The 24,387-nt window shown below is 38.3% G+C and overlaps 1 protein-coding gene across 2 annotated transcripts in view; it reads left to right on the top strand.

The window, feature by feature from the left end:
- The window catches only part of LOC122796627 (serpin B5-like), a 411,192-nt gene that overhangs the window by 193,011 nt on the left and 193,794 nt on the right, over positions 1-24,387 (top strand). For both annotated transcript variants that reach the window (XM_044065250.1, XM_044065249.1), the window contains exon 2: positions 18,136-18,313. In XM_044065250.1, the coding sequence (XP_043921185.1) occupies positions 18,146-18,313 (168 nt within the window). In that variant the 5' untranslated portion in view covers positions 18,136-18,145. The remainder of the gene's footprint in view (positions 1-18,135; positions 18,314-24,387) is intronic.

Raw genomic sequence — 24,387 nt, 5'->3', positions numbered from 1 at the left:
AATACACACAGTAAAGTACAATTTCCCTTAAGTGCACACAGAGATCACAGTCAGTCTGGGGCTGGTTTCTCCTTTGCTCACCAGGTCCCCAATAAGACTCCCCACTGGCACAGCTATAGGGTCCAGGTCTCAGCCTAATTGGGCAAGCTAAAACCTTCAGTACCCTCTCTGTCCAACCAGTGCTTCATGTCCCTGCCAAGTAGCTGACACACCACACACACACACACACACACACACACACACACACACACACACACACACACACACACACACACACTTTGAGATAAGTATTTATACAACTTCACAGAAACTACTGGGAAAGGCTGACACATATTCTCCAGCTGGGCCCCTTTACCCAGAGCATATGGTAGTAATCCCTGCTGCCACCCAGATAATAATATCAGCTACTAAAAGGCCCTTAAAAGGGTGTCCAGTTATTACTGTGCAATATTATTATCCAATGGTAATGTGACTAACAGTCAAGGCTTACTTTAGAGTGGCCTATTAACTCTATAAATATATAATGTACTCTAAAGCATAATCTATCTCTACATAAACCAGCCACAGGTAGAAGGTTTTAAAAATATTTAATAATAAATAATTAAAACACAAGACAAAGCTACTACACCACAGAGAGATCTAAGAGTTCAGAGATCACACAAAAACTTAAAATAATACAGTAGGGCAGGTCTGATTTCAAAGAAAAATACCTAATTAATCTTTACTAGCTTTAACTAAAGTGCTAAAACTTACATGTGAGCATAAACAGAGTGCTGAGTTAGATGTCCAAGATCAAAATGCTCTCAGTCTCTTGTGAGAAATAGTATTTAAACATTACTAACAAACATGTCTCTAAGACCCTCCAAATTACATCATTTTTGACACTTAGGTTTTCCCAGTATTCATATTGCATCATCTTAACATCTGGTCTGAGTTCTCAGGCCACAAACTGTATTATTTAACAATTTAACACCTGCTCAGAAACTTACAACAATATAAGGCATTTCACATATACACTCTAGCAGCAACCAGAGCAATAAAGCACCTTCCACATGTAAATTCTGGTCATAAACATTAGACTTAAAACAATGGGCATGAAACCTTCATCCAGACACACTGGAGCTGAATTCTAACATGAAAGGGTCACAACATGCTTCACTGGGCCAGTAGAGTGCAATGTTGTCACATTTTGCAGTTCAACATTTCACAGTATTCTTTTACACTCAAGAAAATATACCTGCATTTTACTTTTATTTACAAATGACAGAATTATATATCAAATTCTATTAAACTGGGCTGGCAGCCTTCGCCCATCTCTCCCCAATCATCACACCTTGAACCAGGTCTCTGTCACTGCACAGATGTCGATGTTCGCCATTTTAAGGAGTGCCTCGAGTGAGTGCATTTTGAGGTTTAGACTTCTAGCATTGAGTAGCATTACCCTTAGAGTTTGCTTGCTTGTACCTGTTACAGTGGTGAATTTAGCATTTGAACTTTGCCTAAAAAAGGCATTATAGGGGTGGCAAGAGCCTTAGCCAGCATCCGTAATCCCAGGGGCAACAGGTGCAGGCCATCTCTGGCAAAGCATTGTGGTCTGTCGACCGTGTTGACCCAGGCAGACAGTTACTTGATCCCCTTAGAATGACACCAGAAGCTTAGCCAATTGTTGAAGTCAATCAGTTTGTCCTTGTACTGTGGTATCATTCTGGGCAATGGCAGGATGCTACTCAGGGCTAGCGTCGTACCTGCTTGGGCTACAAGATTTGAGAGCTCCTCCATGTCTCTTTTCATGTAGTCCAGGGAGGTACATCTCAGGTCATTCACACCAACATGGACAATGACAGAGTCATACTTGTACTTGTTGTGGAGTGCCATGAGTGCGTGCGTTATGTGGCACCAGACAGGCAGCTGACAGTAGCTTTCTCCTTGTTTAGGCTGGTGAGTGGGACTTCAGTGTGCCTGACTATAGAGTCACCTATGACTAGTATGTTGGGTAGGTTATTTTGCCTTATGGGCTGAGATTGAATGGCACACTGATTTTCTAAGCTATGTGTCATTTGGGTAGTGTTGGGGGTGGTGGTTGTCTGCATTTCAGCTTGCGAGGTCTCTGTTGCTTGGGCAGATTTTTATTGAGAGCCTCTGTGAATGTGGGTGTGTGCTTTGTGTTTCAGTGTGTGGGTTTTGGTAGTGTGGGTTTTGAAGGACTATGTGTTGAGTGTGGTGTGGTGCAGGTGTTAACCTTCTCCTCTTGACTGACTAGTCCAGTCTTGGCTGGAGAGAGCTTGGCTTCCAGTTTGGCTATATAAGTGCATCTCTCACAAGTTGTAGTGTTGGGTGGTAGGAAGAGAGGGTTGTCAGTGTACATGAGGCAATTGCTACATTGCACCAAGATGCCCAGATTCATCAGGTGAACAGGAGAAAACACCAGGAGCTGACCCATGGACATGCCTGGATAGGTGCTTATCAATTCAAGTACTAAGAACTGTTTTCCTCTTGACAAGTGAGGAATGTCGAGTGCTGTAGTAATTTGTAGGTTATTTAGTGCTTAAAATGAGTTCTGAGCAAGTGCTGAGCACAAGGAAACAGCTTTGAGTGCTGAAACTAAAAAACTGGTAGATCTAGCTAAAACTAGCTAGTTTTCGCACCAGTTCTAAGAAGAGAAGCAGGCCATGGCCTGTTTGGTGATCCACAGTCTTGTCCTAGATGATGCAAGGGTCTGCAGGCTTGTAGCCTTTTTCGGGTGGATGCCTCGAATAGCAACTAGACCAACCAGGTATGTTAAGCACAGACACTCACTCTCCAACTAGAACGAGTTAGGTGTCCATTTTATAGAGCTGAAGAGAAGGTAAGTGGGAAAAGGTAGTAAAGAAAGGAAGAAGAAGGTAAGAGGGTTAAAATAGGTAGCAGAGATACACAGAGAAACATAGAAGGCAGGTGAGACAGGTGCTGACTCAACATGGGAGGGGGAGCACAATGGAAAAGGAGACATCAGACAAACTGGCAAAAGACAATGATGATGGAGAGGATTAGACAACAAAAAGGGGGAGACATAGACACAAAAGGGATGGGGAGACAAGGACAGGGGATAGGATGGGGCTGTATAGTTGAAATGCCTGCCAGTTGTAAGAAAGTGGGGGCTTACTTACCTCCATGGGCTCCCTCACCACTGAGTCTTGGCTCAGATGGTGGAGCCATTGCGTGACAGGGTTGTGACGCAATGTGTTGCCAGAGGAGGTCCTCCAACTGGTCGATGCTGGTATCCATCCTCCTGTCAATGAGCTGCACAGTATGTCCTCCAGCTGCTACAGGGTGACAAAGCTGTTATCTCTACTGGTACTGCAATTGGTGGGTAGAAAAGCATCACTATCTGGTGTAATTCTAGATGCAGTGCCTACTGTAAGTGCTACAGGAGGTGTGGAGGCGACTGGGACACAGAAATTTCAGGTTTCTCTGGTGGTGGTGGTGGTGTTGCCACCAGTGGTGGGTTGACAGGCATTACTGAAGGAATTGTTGCAGGTCTTGAGCTGCTGGATATAAGAGTACAAAAAACAGAGAGAAACAAAATAAACCAAAAAGAAAAATTCTAACAGAATGGAGAGCTAGAAAGATGGTAGAGGAAAAAAAAAAGTATAGATATAATTAAAAAATGCAGCCGAGACATATCTGTACTATGAGTATGTTATAGCCACTATAATCGAATGAAAAAGAAACACTCACCTAAAGTAATAACAATATCACATTGTACAACACATGGGGGAAATTGAACCCAGAGCAGTCATCACATGCAGTCCAGAAGGAAAGGCTTTAATGTATTTAGCTACATCTGAAAGCAAAATGCATGCAGCAGTCAAAAACAAAGTAATGTTGTGTATCAGACAAGAAGACAGATATGAATTAAAACTGCAGCTCAGGCATGCATTTGAGTTACTGCACCATAGGTCCTATATTCAGAAGAGAAACAAAGCAAAAATACCAATGATGGCACAATAAACAGCTACAGGAGGAATCAAAACCACAGCCCCACATCCCATGCAGACTGAAAGACAATGCATTAATATACAATGTAAGTGAAGCCTTTACTCAAACACACAGCAATGGTGCGAGCGAGACAAATATACACAACGAAAACATGCAGCTCAGACCAACATTTAACTGGCACTATTGTGGGTATGTTACTCAGAATGACAACAAGCACTCATATGAAATTGCTAGTGACAGTGCAATAGATAGCCAGAGGTGGGGAATCAAACCCACAGATATCAGTATATGCCATCCAGAAATTAAAGCCTTGGTTTTCTTAGCCACTTGAACAATCTGACTGAAGGTTGTCATTAAACAAACAGTAACCTCAATAGAGTAAATATAACAAGAAAGCAGATGTGCTAGAGAAATGCACCACTGCAAATGGAAAGATGTAGTTCATACATACTTATCCCATCTGTTGTATATATTTTACTCAAAACTGCAACAAACATCCATTCCAAGTTAACAATGATGACACAATAGTCGGCTGAGCAGGGATTTGGACCTACTAGCATCATACTCTGAAAGAAAAGCATTAACATGTTGAGCTAATTATATAATTTCATGAAAGTGGGGATACACACACACACACACACACACACACACACACACACACACACACACACACACACACACACACACACACACAAAAACACAGGGTCTATATTATAACATAGAAGTGTCAAAACTTCAAATGTTATAACATCGAACCCAAAACCACAAAAGCTGAAAACCCCGAAGACTGTGAAAAAAATCACTGTTCGAGTACAAAACACGAAATACATAAACACTACAAACTATTTCTAATGTGGGGGGCTTTGACCCCACACCCCCACATCCCCCCTACTTAAATATACCAACTCCGGGATCGCACCACAGTGGAGGAAATAGCAAATTCATGGAAACGGACCACCAAATTCTTTCCCTGGGAAAGAATCCGATGTTCCGCAGCTTCGATATTGTCAGTCTTCGAGGTTTCTGGTTCGATGTTATAACAATCAAAGTTTTGACACTGTGATGTTATAATACAGACCCCAAACACACACACACACACACACACACACACACACACACACACACACACACACACACACACACACACACACACACACACACACACACAATAATAGCATCAAACATTCATACTGCTACCTCTGAACCATTTTGAACTCAGCACAGAAAGAGCAACTACTGTAGAAAACCCACAGTCTGTCAGACTACAGCTATACTAACTGACAGGATTGTTATCATTGACACTTCTAATGTATGAAGCAGGCTTACACACCCAAAATACTTAATCTTCATCCTGTGCAGATGTACATTCTCTTCAATAGCTTCCTGAGCTATGGAGAGAGAAGCAGGAGTGTGTTAGACATGTGGATGGCACACACTGGCAGGTTGCATGTGGAGGTAAGACAAGGGATACTTACTGTACAGAGGTGGTGGTTGAGCTCACACCTCAGCCTCTTATCAGCTCAGGAGGTTGGGATGACTTCTTTTTAACTCATTCACTCCAATGAATGAAGCTCTGGAAGTTTGCACTTAACTTCAAATGGGCAGAGCCTAAGCCTTTTGACAGAATCAAATTATGTCCCCACATTTCAAACTAATGTTCATATCTCTGGAACCATAGGGATTATGAACGAAGTATAAACGGCAAACCCTTCAACACAAACCATTTTTATAGTGGTAGTATTCTTTAGGTTCTAGATCTTAAACTGAATGTTATAAGTCACAGTAAACACTGTAACTATTATGTTTGTATTATTTTGCAAACGACTTGCAATTTCTCAAGTTACACACCTACTGTCAGCAGCATTTTATTCATCTAGCTGAGAGCTTTCATATGAGGCTAAGGAGTTCTGTCTGTGTTACTTGTTGTTGAAATATTTAGAAAAATGTGAAAATTATATCTACATAAATTAATATCATAAAAACAATAGTTAATATCTCTTTACCTGCACTAGACAGAGGTAAAATATTCATGCAGTTGAGTTTGCCATTGTGTAATCTTTTAAAACCTTGTACATAGCATGGTTTTGGAATTATTGATGGAAATATGAACAAGCAATAGTTGATGCCTACAGGTGTCAGTAGGAGTTAATTGCAGATGTGCTGGAGGCATCACTCGGATGTAATGAGTTTAGTCACTGTGATAGTGATGACATTGTTCACCCCTCTGTGGATTCCTAGTGGCACGTGTCACTTCCTGGTCCAAACTATTCCAGGTCTCAGCCTTGTACTGTGGACCTTCATAGTCCTCCTGTAGGGGCCTGTGGCTATAGTCCTAATGTAGTATTTAGCAGAAAAATCTTTGTTTTCTCCGCACACCACTTCTGTATTCTGAAATGAGCACTGCCTTTTTCTCACATTTAGCATAGTTCAGTAGACAAGAATTTTCTAGGAAAAATGGAAGACAGTTCTTGATCACACACATTTTCTAGTGTGTCATCTGCTGCTCATCAGTAGGTAGCTTATTTCTGTGCCTGGTGGCAGGACAGCCTAATGCATATACTGCATGACAATCTTTAAATATTGCAGTTTGAGGTATGAAACATGGCAGCCCAGTATCTGTGTATATGCTAGTAATAAACAATGCATTACAATGACCCCAATTCCATAATGTAATATTAGAAATTACAGAGAACTCCCCAGAGCCATAATGTGAACCATGCCTGGACAGTGCTGCTTGTAGATGCTCGGGCATTTACGCAATGCTGCATAGGCTTTAGCATGGAGTATGGCCAGTCCTCAAACATGGAAATTGGGTGATTGCAAACAGTAGTACTCTGGAGCTTGATTTTATAATTACCATATCCAGGCACCCAAATTTGCATGATATAAGTGTGAGGAAAGTAACTGAGCTCCATCATGCTACAGAAATTTTCATGCAGCAACAAGTCTGAAACCTGAGACAGGTGTGTCTTGCAAAACTTGCTTCTACAACAAAAGCTGCTTTAACAAAGTCCTAACTTTTTGAGCTGCATTTCTTCACCTAATATGTACTGATAGCTACTGTGGTAATTAACCACATATACAACTGTGATAACACTTTCATAGGTTATAGAACAATAATGTACTGAGAGGAGTGCTGTTAGGATAGGTAATTGATGGGTTGAATGATTGTTAAGTCTAAAGGGAAACACATCCATCTGAAATTAATAAGTGCACGTGTGGAATTAATTCTGCCTGCCATTGTAATGTTTTTGGAATAAACCACATGCTAGTGGCATACCTTACACATGCCACATTTACAAACTTTTTTTAACAATGATAGGCAACATCAAAGCATGCTTCTGAAAAATGAGCTGTCTAGAGGGTGTCAGGATCTACTGATAGCAACCTTGAGCAAGACTGGACACAGAGTGGCCCTGCCTTCTGTACATTGTTACTTGGCCTATGACTGATGCATAGCATAATTAGTGTATGCATGGGTAAGCACAGTTCTATCATTCTCATCCCCTGCTGCTGGCTCCTCCACTGATCCCTCATGTGACTTAACCTACACTACCTGGTGTGCTCCTCCTGCAGTAGCACCCCCTCCCCCTTCACTGCAACTGCCTCCTAAGTATGATATTGTTTAACATTAGATATACTGAAAATATGTTTGCACATGTGCCAGGATCATACTGCAGGACACCACTGGATGAGTCCAGACAGCATAAACATTCCTTCAGCAGTCCAAACACACACTCAGTAATGTTCCTTGTTTACAAGTGGGTGTAGCTGTACCATTGGTCTGCTTCATTTTATGGATTTCTGATGTGTCATTTGCCAAAGTTCCAGGACATGTCCTGCATCACCAGTAAAATGGGAAAGGGAAAATCATCCCTAGCAAAATGTCAGTAGAGGTCACAGGTGTGCCATGTGTGTGATTCATGGTAACTGTCTAGATGGCATGTGCACATATTGTACACATATTGTAAATGATACCTTGTGCATTACAGACCAACTAGCAGCTGAAAGAGTGATGCTCTTTGTCATTCATATACCTCCTTCCCAGTTCAACAAGGTATGGATGCAGTCAGTGGTCTCCTGCACCTCAAGGAAACAGGCTACAACATAAAAGTCTTGCATGATGTTCCCTCTCTCCTCTGTGGTAAGTGAACCACCCTGCTCCATATGCTGAAGCATGGCACTGAGAAACTGATGGAGTATTCCCAAGACAGATGCCTAAGATACCCCCACTGGCTCCCCATTTGGTCACTGAAAGGTCCCTCTTGTTAATAAACATAAAGCCACACATACCTTGGTATCCGATAGAATAGGCACTCCATGCTTCCCATGGGGTTGCAGACGAAGCCAACACATATCCACAATGTCTCGTTTGGTCTCCCTATCCACTGAGTAGTGGCTCATAATGTGGGTGTCATGAAGTGCACAAACTGTTAAGACTATTCAGATGACAAGACGTGACTGGGGGCAACAATGTGTATTATTGGTGCTTGTGGAAGCAATGAGAGTCTCTTGTAAATACACATTTAGTAATGTGGCTGCAACCCCTAACATTTGTTTGCAATTCCCTTCCTACAAACATAGAGATTCAACAGTGATAATTTCCATGGCTGTGCACAGAGCTAAATGATGCTCAAATAGGAACCTAAGCAGAGTAATGGATCAGGCTCCCCCTGCTCTACAGCTCCCTCCCTACAGCAGCAGCAGCCCCCAAACCAAACCCCTCTCCCACAGAACCCCCACCATCCCAGCCATTCCATGTCCCATTACTTGGCTATTTCTCCCTTCTTAACATAAACAATGTTCAAGCCTGTCAGTGTGCATACAATTTTCTTTTTTACATCTACAATGATTACAGATATTTGATTTAATTTAAAGCTTTTATTTCAAATTTTAGAGCACAAACAATGACAGCCATTTGCTAAACAAAACAATACTGTCTTACAATGAAAACAGTAAATTTCTTGCCCTTGAAACTCGCATTCATCAAAAATACATTGAAATGCAAATTTGTATAAAATTCTTCTGGCCAGCTGAAAATTGTTTTCTTTTGGGCTATTTTCATAGCTTGAGTCCCTTGCACACATTTTTAAGACCATGCATACATGCATGTATTCTTTGATTCACCTTCCTGATTGTATTAAGTTATATTCATTGTATAATACAGCACCACTTGTTACAGTGTGTTTGAAATTTGTAGTTTTAAACATTTTCCGTTAAGCAATGAAACAAAATATATGAAGCAATAATGACACCCATTTCAGAACATTTAAACAATAAAAGGTCACTCAAACTTCTGTCAATTCAATCCACTAATATCAGTCAATATCAGGGGAGTAGCCAGGATTTTCAAATTTGTACTCACAGCTCCCAGACTGCTGCCCAACAAGCGACACCCACATTAACACTGCTGACCAAGCCACGTCCCTTCATATTGCTGCTATCTGAACAGGTCACTGGTACGTATAAGTCAGGATAGTAATTACTTACATGATGAAGCAGCATGAACATTTCATTCCAAAAGTGCATATTCCTTGAGTCAAAAAACAACATACCTTTCCATTTACACTTAGGTAGCGCGACCTATTTGTACCCCAAGATTATTATTCTTCCCCTTTGCAGCTCCTAACCCCCATAGTAGCTCATTAGAGCTCCAATGGTGCTGCCGCATAAAGGACTGGCAGCCTCTAGATAGCACATGCTCTGCAGTTTTGTGGTTTGTAGGTACAGCATCTAGTGACCCCCCCTGCCCCATGTAACACCCAAGTTGTGAGCCACAACTATCTCCCTTCCACCTGCATGGGTCACCTGGCAATGGCTGCTCACTCCTACAGCCTACACTCACACTAAGCCTTTCAGAATGGTAAACCTTACCTTCCCAATAACAAATACATTTTAGCTGGGCTCAGTCATACTACCACTGACAATAAATGAAAAAGTGTATCCATGGGAGTGAGTCAAGCAAAAAAATATAATTGTTGAAAGTTACACCCTTACTATCTTACTTACATCCTGTGAATCTCAAGCCTTTGCTGAAAGAAAATTGGTTAAAGCAAGATAACTGGCCTAAACCTCAGAACCAATGGCAGTCTACATGCCTTAAGGTGGGGTTTATTTTGGAGCTTTTTCCAGTCTTATGATTCAGTGATAGTCTGAACAAAATTATTGGAAAGGAAAGAAAAGAAATACAGTCTTATACCTTTTTCCAAGGAAGACATAAGTTTTGCTCAAGGCTTAATGTCCAAAGCTGACACGATGCTACCCAATATACTGAGAAGACAACTGTTTGTAAAGACAAAGCACATCTGCAAATGCAGCCTGCCTCCCTACCCTCACATAAAATGAAAACAGTCACCTATGCTGTTACATGCTGAAAGAACAGATGAAGACACTCATAGGTTTGATTGTGAAAAATGTTAAAGAAATAATTACCACACTCTTCTCGATCTCCTTGTAAGCTAGTGTAAGTGATCATGTCTGCTCATATCTGAATAGTGCTGGTTTTTGACTGTTGAGTACAGAGAATTAATTGGGGGTGTGCTTCCTCTACTAAGCCTGTTTCAAAATTCTGCATTGAGAATAATTTACTGCCAAACCTATGCATATGTAAATTCTTGCATAGGCACATTTGTCTCCTTCAGAAATAAATATAATCCAAAATTCAAAATTCAAAACATACCTCCATGGGCAGCATAATAAAAAAAACAAATATTCATTGCATGCAAAAATAAATCTAACTCTCAAAAAGCCAAAAACACTCTTGCTAAACTAAACAAGCAACCCTAGCTTGTGACTATATCAATCAAAGCCAGATATGAGATAAAAATATAAACCCAGGTGAAAGATAACCACAAAGCATTTTTAACTGGGTTAGAAATCTCAGAAACAATGGCTGGCACTACAGTGAGCTAGTAACAAATGATATCACATACTTGGACCAGAGGACAAAGTCAATCCACTGGTTAACTAATTCAGCTTGAACTTCACCCCCCCCCCCCATCATCCAATATTCTCAGATCAAATAGCTGCATCTATAACCCCTTCAGATCTCTCAACAATTTCTCAAGTCACTACCTAAGGCCAAGAGCATATGTTTTGGCACTGGATAATGCACCAGGCTGCCTACCAGTTAGTCTGAAACATGACTTGTCGAACCCCCTAAAAAGGCTGTTCAGTACTAATTTCAAAATAGGTTTGTGCTGAATGAATGAAAGATGAAAGACTGCAACAGACATTCCCTTACTTGAAAGTGGGACTTCAACTGGTCCAGGCAATTACAGACACACAAGCCTAACCAGTCTCATCTGGGAACCTATGTCAACAAGGGACTGTCCCTTGATCACCACATATTCACTGTTGTAAAGAAATCCTTTTTAATTGTACAGCTTATTATTAAAGGTATAGCATCTAGATCCAGGCACAATTGTTCCACTCTACTTGGGACTCATTAAGCTAACCACTGAGCATAATGCCCTTTTTGGTATGTACCTGTCTAAACACCTGTCACAACTGGATGCCATCTAACCCTCAAACATTTAGGAATTATTCCAAAGCAAACCTCCTACTACTGAGTTATACCATGGTAAAATTTCCATCCCCCAAACCATGTGAACTCTGCTACCAATATGGAATTGTTCACAGAAACCCTATACTATCATGTAAACAGCTGCATTGAGGCAGTTATAGGTCCTTAAGGGTACAGCTGCATTGATGCAGCTGTACCCACAAGAAATAAGTGGAGAACTAACTCAAGCAACAAGCCATGATGGTGGAATCCCAATATCAAAAAGTTGTATAACAAAAGGAAGAAAATCATGACCAAAACTAGGAAGTGCAATACCCAAAAAGGCGAGAAACCCCGCAAACTAAATAAGCAACTCAGAAAACTTATCAAGTTCAGCAAAGCCAAATTGGAGGTAAAAATATCTCAAAGATAAAAGATAGCCATGAGGCCTTCATCAGCTTTGTCTGCAGCCTCAAAGGTGACACACAGCAGTGCGCTGAACTAATTGTAAATGGAACTACCTAGAAGGAGTCAGGGGATATAGCCAACCTAATGGCTGATAAATGTAGTCCTTGTTTTACTCCTTCTTCCCCCAATACCTTTTAAGAGATACCCTTGACCGTAACTCCCCTGGCCATCACTGGCGAACAGATCTTCAATGCATTCTTCAAGACAATGAATCATCAGTGGGCCCTAATAATATCATGGGATGCCTCTTGAATAGCTATCAAGCCCTCTAAAATCACAATTCAACATTAGCCTCTTAACTGGCTTCATGCCTAGTGAATGGAGGACTGCAACAATTAATCCTCAGCACAGGTACTGACCTGGATAATTACTGACCCATAAGTCTGACTAGTCTTGCATGTAAAGCCGTGGAAAGAATTATCATGGCTATTTTAAATAAAGACATCTGAAACCTTCATACATTGGGTCCAGCATGATTTGGTTTCATCAAAGACAAATTGTGTGTAATCAACCTGGTGTTTTTTTTTATTTTTTTGAGAAAGTGATGAAAGCTATGGATGAAGGAAAAATGGTGCACACTGCCTATCTTCATCTGGTCACATTATTCAACATTATTCTCTCTTCAGGAATTGTAAACACAATCATAAAATTAGGAATAAACCTATATGGATAGGTATTTATTGCGGAGAATGCCACTCCTATTGAGAAGGCTTTCAAAGCATGCAGAGTACTTCTTTTACTCTTGTCAAGTATAATCTGGATGTATGGATGGGTATCTGCAAATTCATCCTCAGTTTAGCACACCTGGCCCACATGGATATGAGAAATATGTAATTACCCCGACATACATTTGTTGCCATCTTTGAATATTCCTATCTGATAATTATAATTGGAATGCATGGCTAAGCGTCTTAAGATTCTCAAAGATCAGTACTTTAGTAGGTGCTTATAAATCTTTGATGAGCATATTGCAACACTGGTCATGAAATCCCTCTGTCTGGCACAGCTGACTGCACAGGGTATTTCCTTTAAATCAAAGGAAGTCCTTACCCTTCTATATTCTGTATTAATCAGACCCTAAAGGTTCCTGACAAAATAGGTCATTGGCCTAAAGGAGAGATGAGCCAGTTATCTTAACTTATGGCTTAAAATGCAAAAAACTGGAATAGGTTTTTAATACAAATGTTATATATTTAGAAAGTTGCTGAAATAACAGACTTTGTGAAGTATATGACATCTGAAATTCAAATATGCTTTTATTTAGTGACTGCAATCTACAACAAATTTTCCAGAAAACCACAGGATTTAAGAAAAAATACATACCAGAAATATAATGCATAGTGACATTCTGCAAGTTCAGTGTCTGTGGAGAGATATGGGACAAAGCAAAAAAAAAAAAGGAGTACAAATGTGCTGTATCAGGGATAGGTACCTTATGTACTACACTTTTTAAGACGACAGGTTTTGTATTTGCACATTTTATGAAAGATAATGAACTCTAATACTCTCTTGTCTGTCATAATTTAGTTACTAGTTTAGACCTGAACACTTTGCCAGAAATCTTTACATTTTATGAACATACCAAAATATGAGGCAAAGTCTTGGACAGTTGAAAGCCATAGGACAAAGCCCAAAAGGTACAGTTGGGCAAAGTTTCAAAATCAGAGACATCTGAAATTACTTTTTATCTTATCTTGAGTATTACAACACCCAACATTTTGATATAACGTAATAAATATTTACAAGAAGCAGAACCAAAACATGATGCAAAACTATGCACATTGTCCATCCTGCAGCACCCCCTGCAACCCCCCCCCCCTCCAGCAGTAGCAGCACCCTCCCCAGCCATTCCAGTGTTCCATTACTTGGCTATTTCTCCCCAGTTACCATAAACACTATTCAAACCTGTCAATTTGCATACTGTTTTCTTATTTACTTTTACAATTATGACAGATATTGAAATAAAATAGCACAAACACTAATAGCTGTCTGCTAAACAAACAATACAGTCTTTCAAAGAAAACAGACAGTAGGAGCAGTAGACTTCTCTGTCCTTGAAACTCACATTCATTGAAATGGCATGAAAACCCACAGTCAAAGAAAATGCATCTGGACAGTGGAGAATTATGTTTACCTATGGACCGTTTTCAAACCATAGCTTCCTTGCACACATTTATAGGACCATGCTTTCATGTATGTGTTCTGTGATTCACCTTCCAGATTGTATAAATTATATTCCTTGTGCAATACAACACCACTTGTTAGAATGGTGTTTTAAATTGGTAGTTATGAACATTCTTCTAGTAAGCAATGAAACAAATTATATGAACCAATAATGATTAAACTACCCATTTCAGAAAATGTCAACCATAAAAGGCCACTCAGACTTCTGTGATTACAATCTACCAATATTACTCAAAAAGCAGAATCACTGCAGAAGTAAAAGTCATCCAAATAATAAAGAGATCTGTAACTAATAAAGAGGTTGCTACTGGCATACAACTTTACATTTCAATGTTACATCTACAAATTCATACCTGCTGCCCTTGAAGAATCAATTGCCTATGCTACTTTAAAAATAAAGTGGTTAGCTGGGTAGTATTTCAATAGGGAATGACTGACAAACCAATAAAAAGTTCATATTTACTAGGCATCTCATACAAAGGAGGGCACACTCAGGAATGTAGAACCCATACCCCTCTTAAAATGCACCAAATAATTGGACATCAAATGGGCACTGCAATACCAGCACTCCATCTACATGGTGTGGGAGAAGAATCCACAGCCTTCTGCACCAAAAGCAATTATGCTGCTAACACTGCTTTCAAATTGTTCAACACAAACCATGAGTGCCATTTGATAAACAAAATAGTTTGTTGCAGATTGAAAGCAGACTTACCATGAGCAACGGTAAACTTATCTTCTCTTGAAACTCACAATTCCATGAAAATGCACTGAAACGTATATTCCCTGAAAATGTACTGAACCTCAGACTCACAATTCTGTCAGCAGTCTGGTAGTTGGTGTAGACTGTAGAGGATTCAGGCTCTTGTCACCACTGAAGCTAACAATTCCTTCAGCAGTCTGGCAGTTGGTGTACACAGTTTAGGTTCTTGTCTCCAGTGACGGTCACAATACATTCTTCAGTCTGGTAGCTCCTATAGAGGATTCAGGCTTTTGTCTGTTGTAACTAAGGGTCACGCCTGATCAATGTAATTGACTAACCTACTCTCTCCACTAACTAGGGCATCACATATTATACCTCCATGCCTCTCAACTTCTTAGCATAAGAAATCTGGACAAAGCCTAAAATAATGGGGAGACAAAGGCCCCAAAATAGGGACAGATTTTATATATTGATCTTACAGACCTAGAAAGTTGCTAGAATAACAGCATTTGTCTTAGCATGCACTTTCTAAAGGAAAGTAAGTCTTAAACTCAAATGTATGGCATTATTTAGTTATTTCAGTCCTCAGTGATGTGCCAGAAAACCACAAATATTGAGGAATAGGCCAAAAACATGAAGTAAAAATTAGGGCATTCTGCAAAAATCTGGACAGTTGAGAGGTACGTTATAATATATCACAATCTCTCAGTGCAAGAAATGTGGACAAAGCCTGAAATAATGGAGATACAATAGCCCAAAATAGGGGTAGATGTTAAATATTGCTCTTTTTAACTTAGAAAGTTGCTAGAATAATAGGATTTGTATTAACATGTGTTTTCTGAAGATTATCAAGTCTGAAACTCAAATATATGTCATTATATAATGACCCCAGTCCTCCTTGATTTGCCAGAAAACCACCCATTTTATGAAAAGCAGACCAAAACTATGAGGCTAAATCTGGACAGTTGAGAGGTGTGTTAAACACACACACACACACACACACACACACACACACACACACACACACACACACACACACACACACACAGACATACCTACCTACCTTCTCTCACATCGTGACACACACCCTCTCTTTCATCTATCAGCAAACGACTAGTTTAAATTCCATGCACACACAGCAACGCACACAAGCCTTCTCTTTCATACAGCAACAAATGGCTAGTTTAAATTACACACACACACACACACACACACACACACACACACACACACACACACACACACACACATCACTTACTTACTTACTTACCTTCTCTCTCAATGGAACAGCTATTTTAAATTTTGTACGAGTGCAAAATAGGTTTACATCCACATTAGCATGCCTTCTTAAAGAAAACGATGTCACCACAGAGAGAAGATATTTTTTTAAATTGTGGGGAAAGTTGCAGCTGTAAAAGTGGGAGGGTGCTCACCCCACCTCGTATGGTTCCAGTGCCCTTGCCTTTAGCCTTCTCCCCTGGATCCTAGTGCCTGCCTTGTGCTACCTCCTCCACACAAACACTGTACTGAAAGTGCATACAGTGAGCATGCCTCTCAATGTCCTTGGTCAATATGCACAATCACTTCAGAAATAAAATCATTTGAATAATTCCACATTAAAGAGAACTGTAATGAAGAGATTGCTGCTGTCAAACAACTTTGTGTTTTAGTGTTTCATCTACAAATTCACTGCCTGATGGCCTTGAAGAATAAATTGCCTGTGATACATTAGAAAAATGGTGTGCTGCTAATATTGCAATAGGGAATGGCTGGCAAACTGACAACAGGTTCATAGTTTCTAGGTACCTCATCCAATGGAGGACACACTCAGAGATACAGTGCCGCCATCCCTCTTATGCTGCATAGTTGTGTCAGCAATCAGTTTACCTTGTAGAGGCATATGTGTCTCTGCAGTGCTGTATTTTTACATTTCTAAAACACTCTGTTATGTTGATTTGCCTTATTTGCATACACCAAGCAACTTATTTTACTAATGCTGCTCATTACCATCTAATTATATGTCCATTAGCATATATGGTAACCAGTCTAATATTGCACATTTACTGCTATTGCTATGTATCACTGAATCACACACACCTTGTGCTTGGTAGATCATTGTACAAATTCTCTCACCACAATGCAGCAGTTTTCTGAATCACAGACATTATTATTTTCTTGACTAACTAACAATTTAATGTACAGATATTCAAGATTAAATAATTATTTATTTTAGTTGTTATTTTTTGCCACAGTAAGATATTGTTGGTGATATATGCTGCTTCTTTTATATGGAAATTAGCTAATTGTTTTAATTTATCTATGCATGTGCTTTAATTAAAATGAAATGCCAATTGTAGAACATGTTTTGATATTCTATCAGATTCATCTCTTCTGATGAGACCCTTTACAATTAATCAGAACTTATTAAAATGATCAATTCGATTTTTTACTGAGTTTGGAGATGGATTACTTGCATTTTCTTAATTAACTTTTTATACTTTTTCCTAGTTTGAATATATTTGTTACTTTTGTGTGAAGCTAGTGACTCTGGTGGGAAACCAAAGGTCAGTCTATTGCTTCTGACAGCAGATAGGAAAGACCTGTTTTCATATCAGAGTGAAAGCTCCATTTTCTAAAATACCTGAGTAAGCTTAGCAGTCTCGTATTCTACAAATAAAGCTTAATTTTGTTCTTATTTGGCTCATTTTTTTCCATCTCATTTCCATTTCATTTTTTTCCTTGGCAGATAAAGCTGTACTACCTGTAATTTAATGTGTTAACTTTTTTTTTGCAATCCCTCTTTAGTTCTTTAGCCTGTGCATTTTGCCTGTTTAGGTTTGTGTCACTTAGAATATTTTGTTGTATTATCTCTGTTTCAATGTAATATTTTCCTCTGCATCACTATTACATTTATTCTTTCTTTTTATCAGTTTCATTTTAATGACAGTCATTCTGTTGGCTTGCCACTTTATATATTCTATAGTTCTACATGCCCACAACTGCTACAACAGCTGATAGAATGAAAAAGTACTTCTTCGTCATTTATGCATAGCTAACTGCTAATAGATAAGACTTTTCATTACATTTTTATAGCAGTAAATTAATTGAGTATTGACTGTTCCTAGGCTTTCTAATCTATTTGATTATGGCTGAAATATTCATTATCTGGTGTAACAATAAATATTGTACATTCTTTTTACCAGATAAGGCATTGTATATTATTCCATGATACTCATCTTTAATGGATTATCTGATGTACTCATTCCTGTTCAGTTTGATTAACATTACTGTTTTCTAGATTTTCAGAAATGGAACCACTCCGTGATGCAAACACTACTTTTGCACTTGAACTTTTTAAAAAAATGTGTGAAAAGGACCCAAAGAAGAACGTACTTTTATGTCCAATGGCCCTTTCTTCATCCATGGCTGTGATAAACAAAGGTGCAAAAGAAAACACATCAGCTCAGATAGGAAAGGTAAGACTGTAGCTGTATGAATGTTATGCACATATTAATTGTGATCAATTAAATATATAAAAAATCCAGAGTCTTATGATACAGAGTAGATGGTGCACGATAAATTATGATCTAAATGTATGTATTTGGTTTCAGTAGAGTCATTGGTTATGATTCAGAAATTCAGTTCAGAATTAGATTACTTGATAAAATAAATAACTTAATAAAATATGAATGTATTAAAAAAGAAAAATGCAAAAAGATGATTAGAACTTCCAAATTTCAGGGTGAATATATAACAAAGAAAATAAGAAAGTCAATGAAGAACAGGTAAAGCTTTAACCAATAGTGTTTATCTTCCCCAGAGCTACAGCAATTGTCTTCCTGCCACTAGAATAAGAACTACAAGCTCTAGCTGACTCGCACAACTGGCCAAAGCTAGCTGTTTGCTACAACTTTAAAAAGTGACTAAAATGAAGAAATTAAATGCAGCAACAATGAATAATCCACTTAGCACAGAAATCACTGGAAAAGCAGTGAAAGCAGCAAAACAACTTTAAATAATACACGTAACTTCAAAATCAGAGAAAACTCAATAAAATACAGAAAATTATGCAAATTACTCTAAAGTGGTTTAAATAGCTAAGTGACTTTAAAGGCAGTAGAATAAATCTACTTTATTGTTTACTGGATGCAAAGTGGAGTCATAAACACTGATTTTTGTTTTATTTTTTAGCTTGTGTATAGGTGCAAATCTTCCAGAAATATAAAAATCAAGACAGCAATAGCATTCTGCCCTGCACAATATAAAATAAACAAGAAAAATTAAAGAACCAATGAAAAACAATTACATCTCTAACCACTAGTATTTATCTTTCCCAAAACTGCAGCAATTGTTTTCCCGCCACTGGAATGACTTCAACAAGTTCTAGATACCGCACACATGTGGCCAAGATTGGCTGTTTAGTGTAACTTTGAAAGTGATTAAAATGAAAGCAGATAAGTGCAACAACATCATTTAATTCACTTAACTGTACATAAACCAATCAAAAAGTAGTGCAAATAGTAAAATGACTGAATCACAGCTGTAACTTCAAAATCAAAGAAAATGCAGTAAGAAATGCAGACAAATGACAGAAGCCACTTGAAACCAGTTTAATTAGCTAGGTGACTTTACATACAGTAGAATAAATTTATTTTTCTATTTACTAGAGGCAAAATTGAGTCAAAATACCCACTTTTGTTTGCTGTTTTTTTTAGCTTGTATAGAGGAGCACAGTTTGCATGGGACTTGGAATGAAGACAGCAATATGTTCTACTTTGTACAATATAAAATAAACAGGGAAAATGATAGAACCAATGAAAAAAATCTAAAGCTCTAGCCAATAGTGCATATTTTCCTCAAAATTATATCAATTACCTTCCTGGTAATAGAATAAGAACTCTAAGCTCCAGATGACCCATGCACTTGAACAAAACTTGCAGTTTTCTGTAACTAAAAAGTGACTAAAATAAAGTAATTAATGCAGCAATATTGTTTAACCAGGTTTATATCACAAACTCAAAATTTGAAAAGAGCGAACGCTCTTAAATCAACACAAAATACCAGAAAGTACAGAAACGTTAACATATGGCACAACGATTTTTTTTCCAAGGGAAAAAAAAAATCACTTCTCCAAAAAAAAAAACAAAAAAAAAAATCCAAACACAACATGAAGCTTTGCCGCTCACACCCCCCTACTTAAATATACCAACTCTGAGATCGCACCACAGTGAAGAAAACTGCAAAATCCTGTCAATGGCCCAGTGATTTTTTTCCCTGGGGAAAAAAATTGCTGTTCCGGCCATTCGACATTCTGTGGTTTCAGTTATTAGGGGTTGATGTAAAAGCGTTCACTCCTTTCAACATTCACTCATTTAACCTACTTGAAACTACTTGAAAACTACTGCAAACAGTAAAATGACTTTAGATAATAGGTGCACCTTCAAAGTCATAGAAAATGTAGTAAAAGTATGTTCATGTTTACTTATGAATGAGAAATCCTTGTGAATTACATGTATCAATGATTTTCTTGGCTGCATGATCAATTGCTTTCATTAAGTAGATCTTCCTTAAGTTTAGCCTTAAAAACAGTAAGTGTCTATTGTTTCCTTACTTTGATAGGTATGTGATTCCAGATAGCTGGACTCATCTAGGTCAAACCTTTTCCCCCATATGTGTTTTGAATTTTGGCATTAGGAGGGATATGACATCATTGTAGCTGCTCCTGAGGCTGTATGATTGTTCTCTAATGGGCAACAAAAGTTCTTAATGGTGGACAGTGACCTAGTGTTAAGATCTTAAACAGGTATGTACCCGGTATAGATTGGACCTGCTTTGTTCTGGTAACTAGATAAAGCTATTTTATAGTTACAATGGTAAGAAAAAGGGCTTGCTAGCCCAACAAATTGACATATTTTATTTTTCTGCCATTTGTAGCTTACAGCTGGCTATTTATCTCAGACTGGGGTGCTATTATTGAGGATCCCATATTCAAGTTTGGGAATGAGTACATTTTTGTGATTGTTTTAGGAGCTGTTAAGAGTTAGCAGTGTGACATTGCTTTACCTCCATAATGTCGACTGCCACAATGGTGAACCCACTTCTGCAAACTCTGAACTGAGCCTTCACAAAACCTCGAAAGCCAATAGTTTGAACTGCAAAATCTCGCCCCCTTTTTGACCCATGTTAACACTTGTTTGTAAGTGTGGTGCAGTCAAAAATTTTGACTTTCGATGTTTAGTTGGCTTTATGAGGTTTTGGCGGTATGGGTTTCATGGCAATGGTTCAGCATTGTGCACATTCGCCATTGTGGATGTCGACATTATGAAGGTAAACCATGACATTTAACAGCATTTATTAAGTTGCGATAGTATCTTTAAGCAAAGACCATATATTTCCCTCAAAGATTGCATAATTAAGTTCCAGCCTGTCATAAAAGCACTTTGTCAACCCTTCTGATAACCTGTTACCTTTAACTTTACTTGTGTTGACAAAGTAGGTACAGTTATCCTGAACTTCATTCTTTGGAGGATGCTTGCCCCCAAATGATATTCTAATCTGGATAATCAATTAAATTCCCCATCAAAGAGCACTGAAAAATATATTTCCTTTCTTTCTTATTCAAAACATGCCAGCTACATAGTACCCATTTCTTCACCTGAAATTGAGTTTATTATACAACTCTTGTTCCGATTTCTGTACCAGTGCAGTCCCTTGTGTCAGCTATGATGTCTTTTATCTTCTTTCTTCATTCATTTGTTCTGTTGCTTTGATTTCTCTCCTTATACAAACATTGACTAATGAAAAATAGCTTCCCTAGTTTTTGTCCCCCCCTGGTAATGTGTTGCTAGGTTCACTGAGATCACAATTATAGTTATGAAAGAATAACAATGAAATGACTTCCGCAGAACAGATATATTCCCCTTCTACCAAGACTGTCTACTCAAGGAGATTTAGAACATTATCTAAAACATATTTCTTTCTAGACTTTGTATTTTTTATGCATTACCTTATGTACATGATAGTCTTACTTTTTCTTCTTCTCCAACTCTGTATGCATTGTTTAATCCTTTATTTGTCCTAATCTTCACCATTTTATACTAGGCCTTGCCTGATATATGTTGACCATTAAGGATATTTCCAGCATGGGGACAAGAAATATCCAGATGAGCAACCATTCAGGCAGCCCTGAGGGTGTTTTATTTTTGCTGTTACTGGCACCCCAGCAATGAGCTTGCATGTTATAAGCTGAAGTCTCACAGTGGATTGGGATTGAGTGATGTGAGGAACAACAATACCTTTTCCATATGAGTACATGCTCTTCTGGACACATGATGATGGCTAAAACATTCATGGCTTGGTAGCTGAACAGCCACCCTTAGGTCACCCTTTGTGTCATCTCCCCTGCTCGAAGATCTTTTGGCATTGGACAGCACTGCTGTATCCCTAACAATCCCAACCTAACAATTTCCAACAGATTCCTAAGCTGCTAATCAAACTCAGGCTGGGTTTTCCATAGTCAGGGCCTTAACCTCTAGGCCACCAGAGGTGGTTTACCCTACTTTTCTTCTTATCAGTTTTCTAACTATTATTTCTTTGAAAATTATTCCAAAGCCAAAATTCAGAGAGGTGTCAGGCTTGAGTTGGAAACAGTAAAAACTGAATCCTGTACTGGTGATCAATAATGAGTGAACTGCATCTTTTGTACCACAAGCTCGAGTTTGTAGTGTCACATGGATTTCTTCATTTACTAAGATGGTGCAATCTCAGAGTTTGTACATATAAGTAGTGGGGATGCAGTGGCTATAGTACCCAACATCAGCGATATAGGGTGCTTTCCCCTTGCAGAAATGCTGTTTACAAGTGAGTAGTATTGCTCTTCTGGCAGTGAAATTGTTATGGGCTATCATGATGAAGTTAAAATCTTAATATGAAGTCACACAGAGTTAAGAGATCACGTAATTTTACAGTACACTATCTCTGTTCAGCAAAATCACTTTTCAATAAAAATCCTAATATATTTTATATTTTCAAAGGAGTATAAGAAAATATTTCTTAAAAGACTCTCTACAAACTATGCATTTCTAAAGTACATAAAATATTAACCTATGGAAAGAGGTACAGGTAGTAGCATGTTTTCCTAAATCATTTTAAGTGTTTTTCTGAATATCACATGTTGTATATTTCAATTGCTTTTTAATCCCAGAGACTACCCCTTCTCTGGAATAGAACAATGTGAAGCCTCCCTAACCCAATTCAAGTGTAACTTGGAAGATTGGATGGGTAACAGGGAATTCATCCCTGGTTTGGCACCTATGTCTGTAATGGACACAAACAGCCTGTAAATGGTTCACCTTCCAGGCCCCTGCTTGGAAATTTTTCATCTCTCAAGCCCAGCTTACACTTATCAAGGTTAAAAGAACTTATCAGAGATTTGGGATGCATGGATAGGCTTAAAAAGGGCCTGGTGGTCATTAGCCTAGTACACACCTATGAACTTATGAACCTATTAATCAGCCTGAACAAATTATGTTACTGTTGGGAACAAAACCATTCGTTTGCAAGTTAAAACTTTGCTGAAACCAAAGGCCATGCTGAGTAAACCCCACTAAACAAAATGTCCAACTCAAAGTAGGATTTTAGCACTCTTTACTTTTTAATGAATAAGCAAACACTTTCATTAACTTAATGCCTGAACTTTATCAGAAATAATGCAATTAGCAATCACTGAAATTTATATTGAACATCAAAGTTATGTGATAAAAATAAACCAATAATAACCAGTTAAAAGCATCACTACATGGGTCAAAAATTCATAAACAATTAGAAATACACAAGTAAAACAAAATATAATTTTGAGGCTTTTGAGCTTATCTCTCCGGCCTCCGCTGAAAATTGACCTATGTCCAGTCGGACACTCCCAGTCAACAAATATAAATAAATAAATAATAAATAAATAAATAAATAAAAGACTAGTAATAGATATAGATACATTTTACCTGAGTGATTGTGATGCATTCAAATGCACTTGCCACCTTAATTCCCAGTACTCCATCCAATCCTGCCAACAACTACATCACAATCACCCCATTCAAATGTTTCTATACACAGTGATGTTTTTAACAAGTTATTATTGTTTTATTTTTATTACGTGACTTTGATGTTCAATATAAATTCTAGTGGTTGGTATTTGGATTATTTCTGGTGAAGTTTGGGCATTAAGGGAGCAAAAGTGCTTGTTTATTCATTGAAAAGTAAGTGCTAAAATCCAATTTTGAGTATGACATTTTGTTTTGTGTGATTTACTCAGTGTGGCCTTTGCTTTCAGCAAGGTTTTAGAGTGATTTGCCATGTTTGCCAAACTGACGTTTGTTATTTTGTTTCCAAGTTATTTTTTATTTGTTAGTTTTAATAAATATTTGTACTTTCTGGAAGTGGTTCTAGGTATTTGTTTTACTTTTGGACTGTACCAGTTACAATGAAATGTGGAAAGTAAAAGGAAGAAATAATATAGAATAAATAACATTTTTAACAGCAATTAACATTAATGCTT

The sequence above is a fragment of the Protopterus annectens genome, chromosome 3.part0, assembly GCF_019279795.1.
Source record: "Protopterus annectens isolate FY-2018-M chromosome 3.part0, PAN1.0, whole genome shotgun sequence".
Classification (NCBI taxonomy): Eukaryota; Metazoa; Chordata; order Ceratodontiformes; family Protopteridae; genus Protopterus; species Protopterus annectens.
Note: the sequence above shows the minus strand (reverse complement) of the source record. Positions and strands in the feature narration are given on the sequence as shown.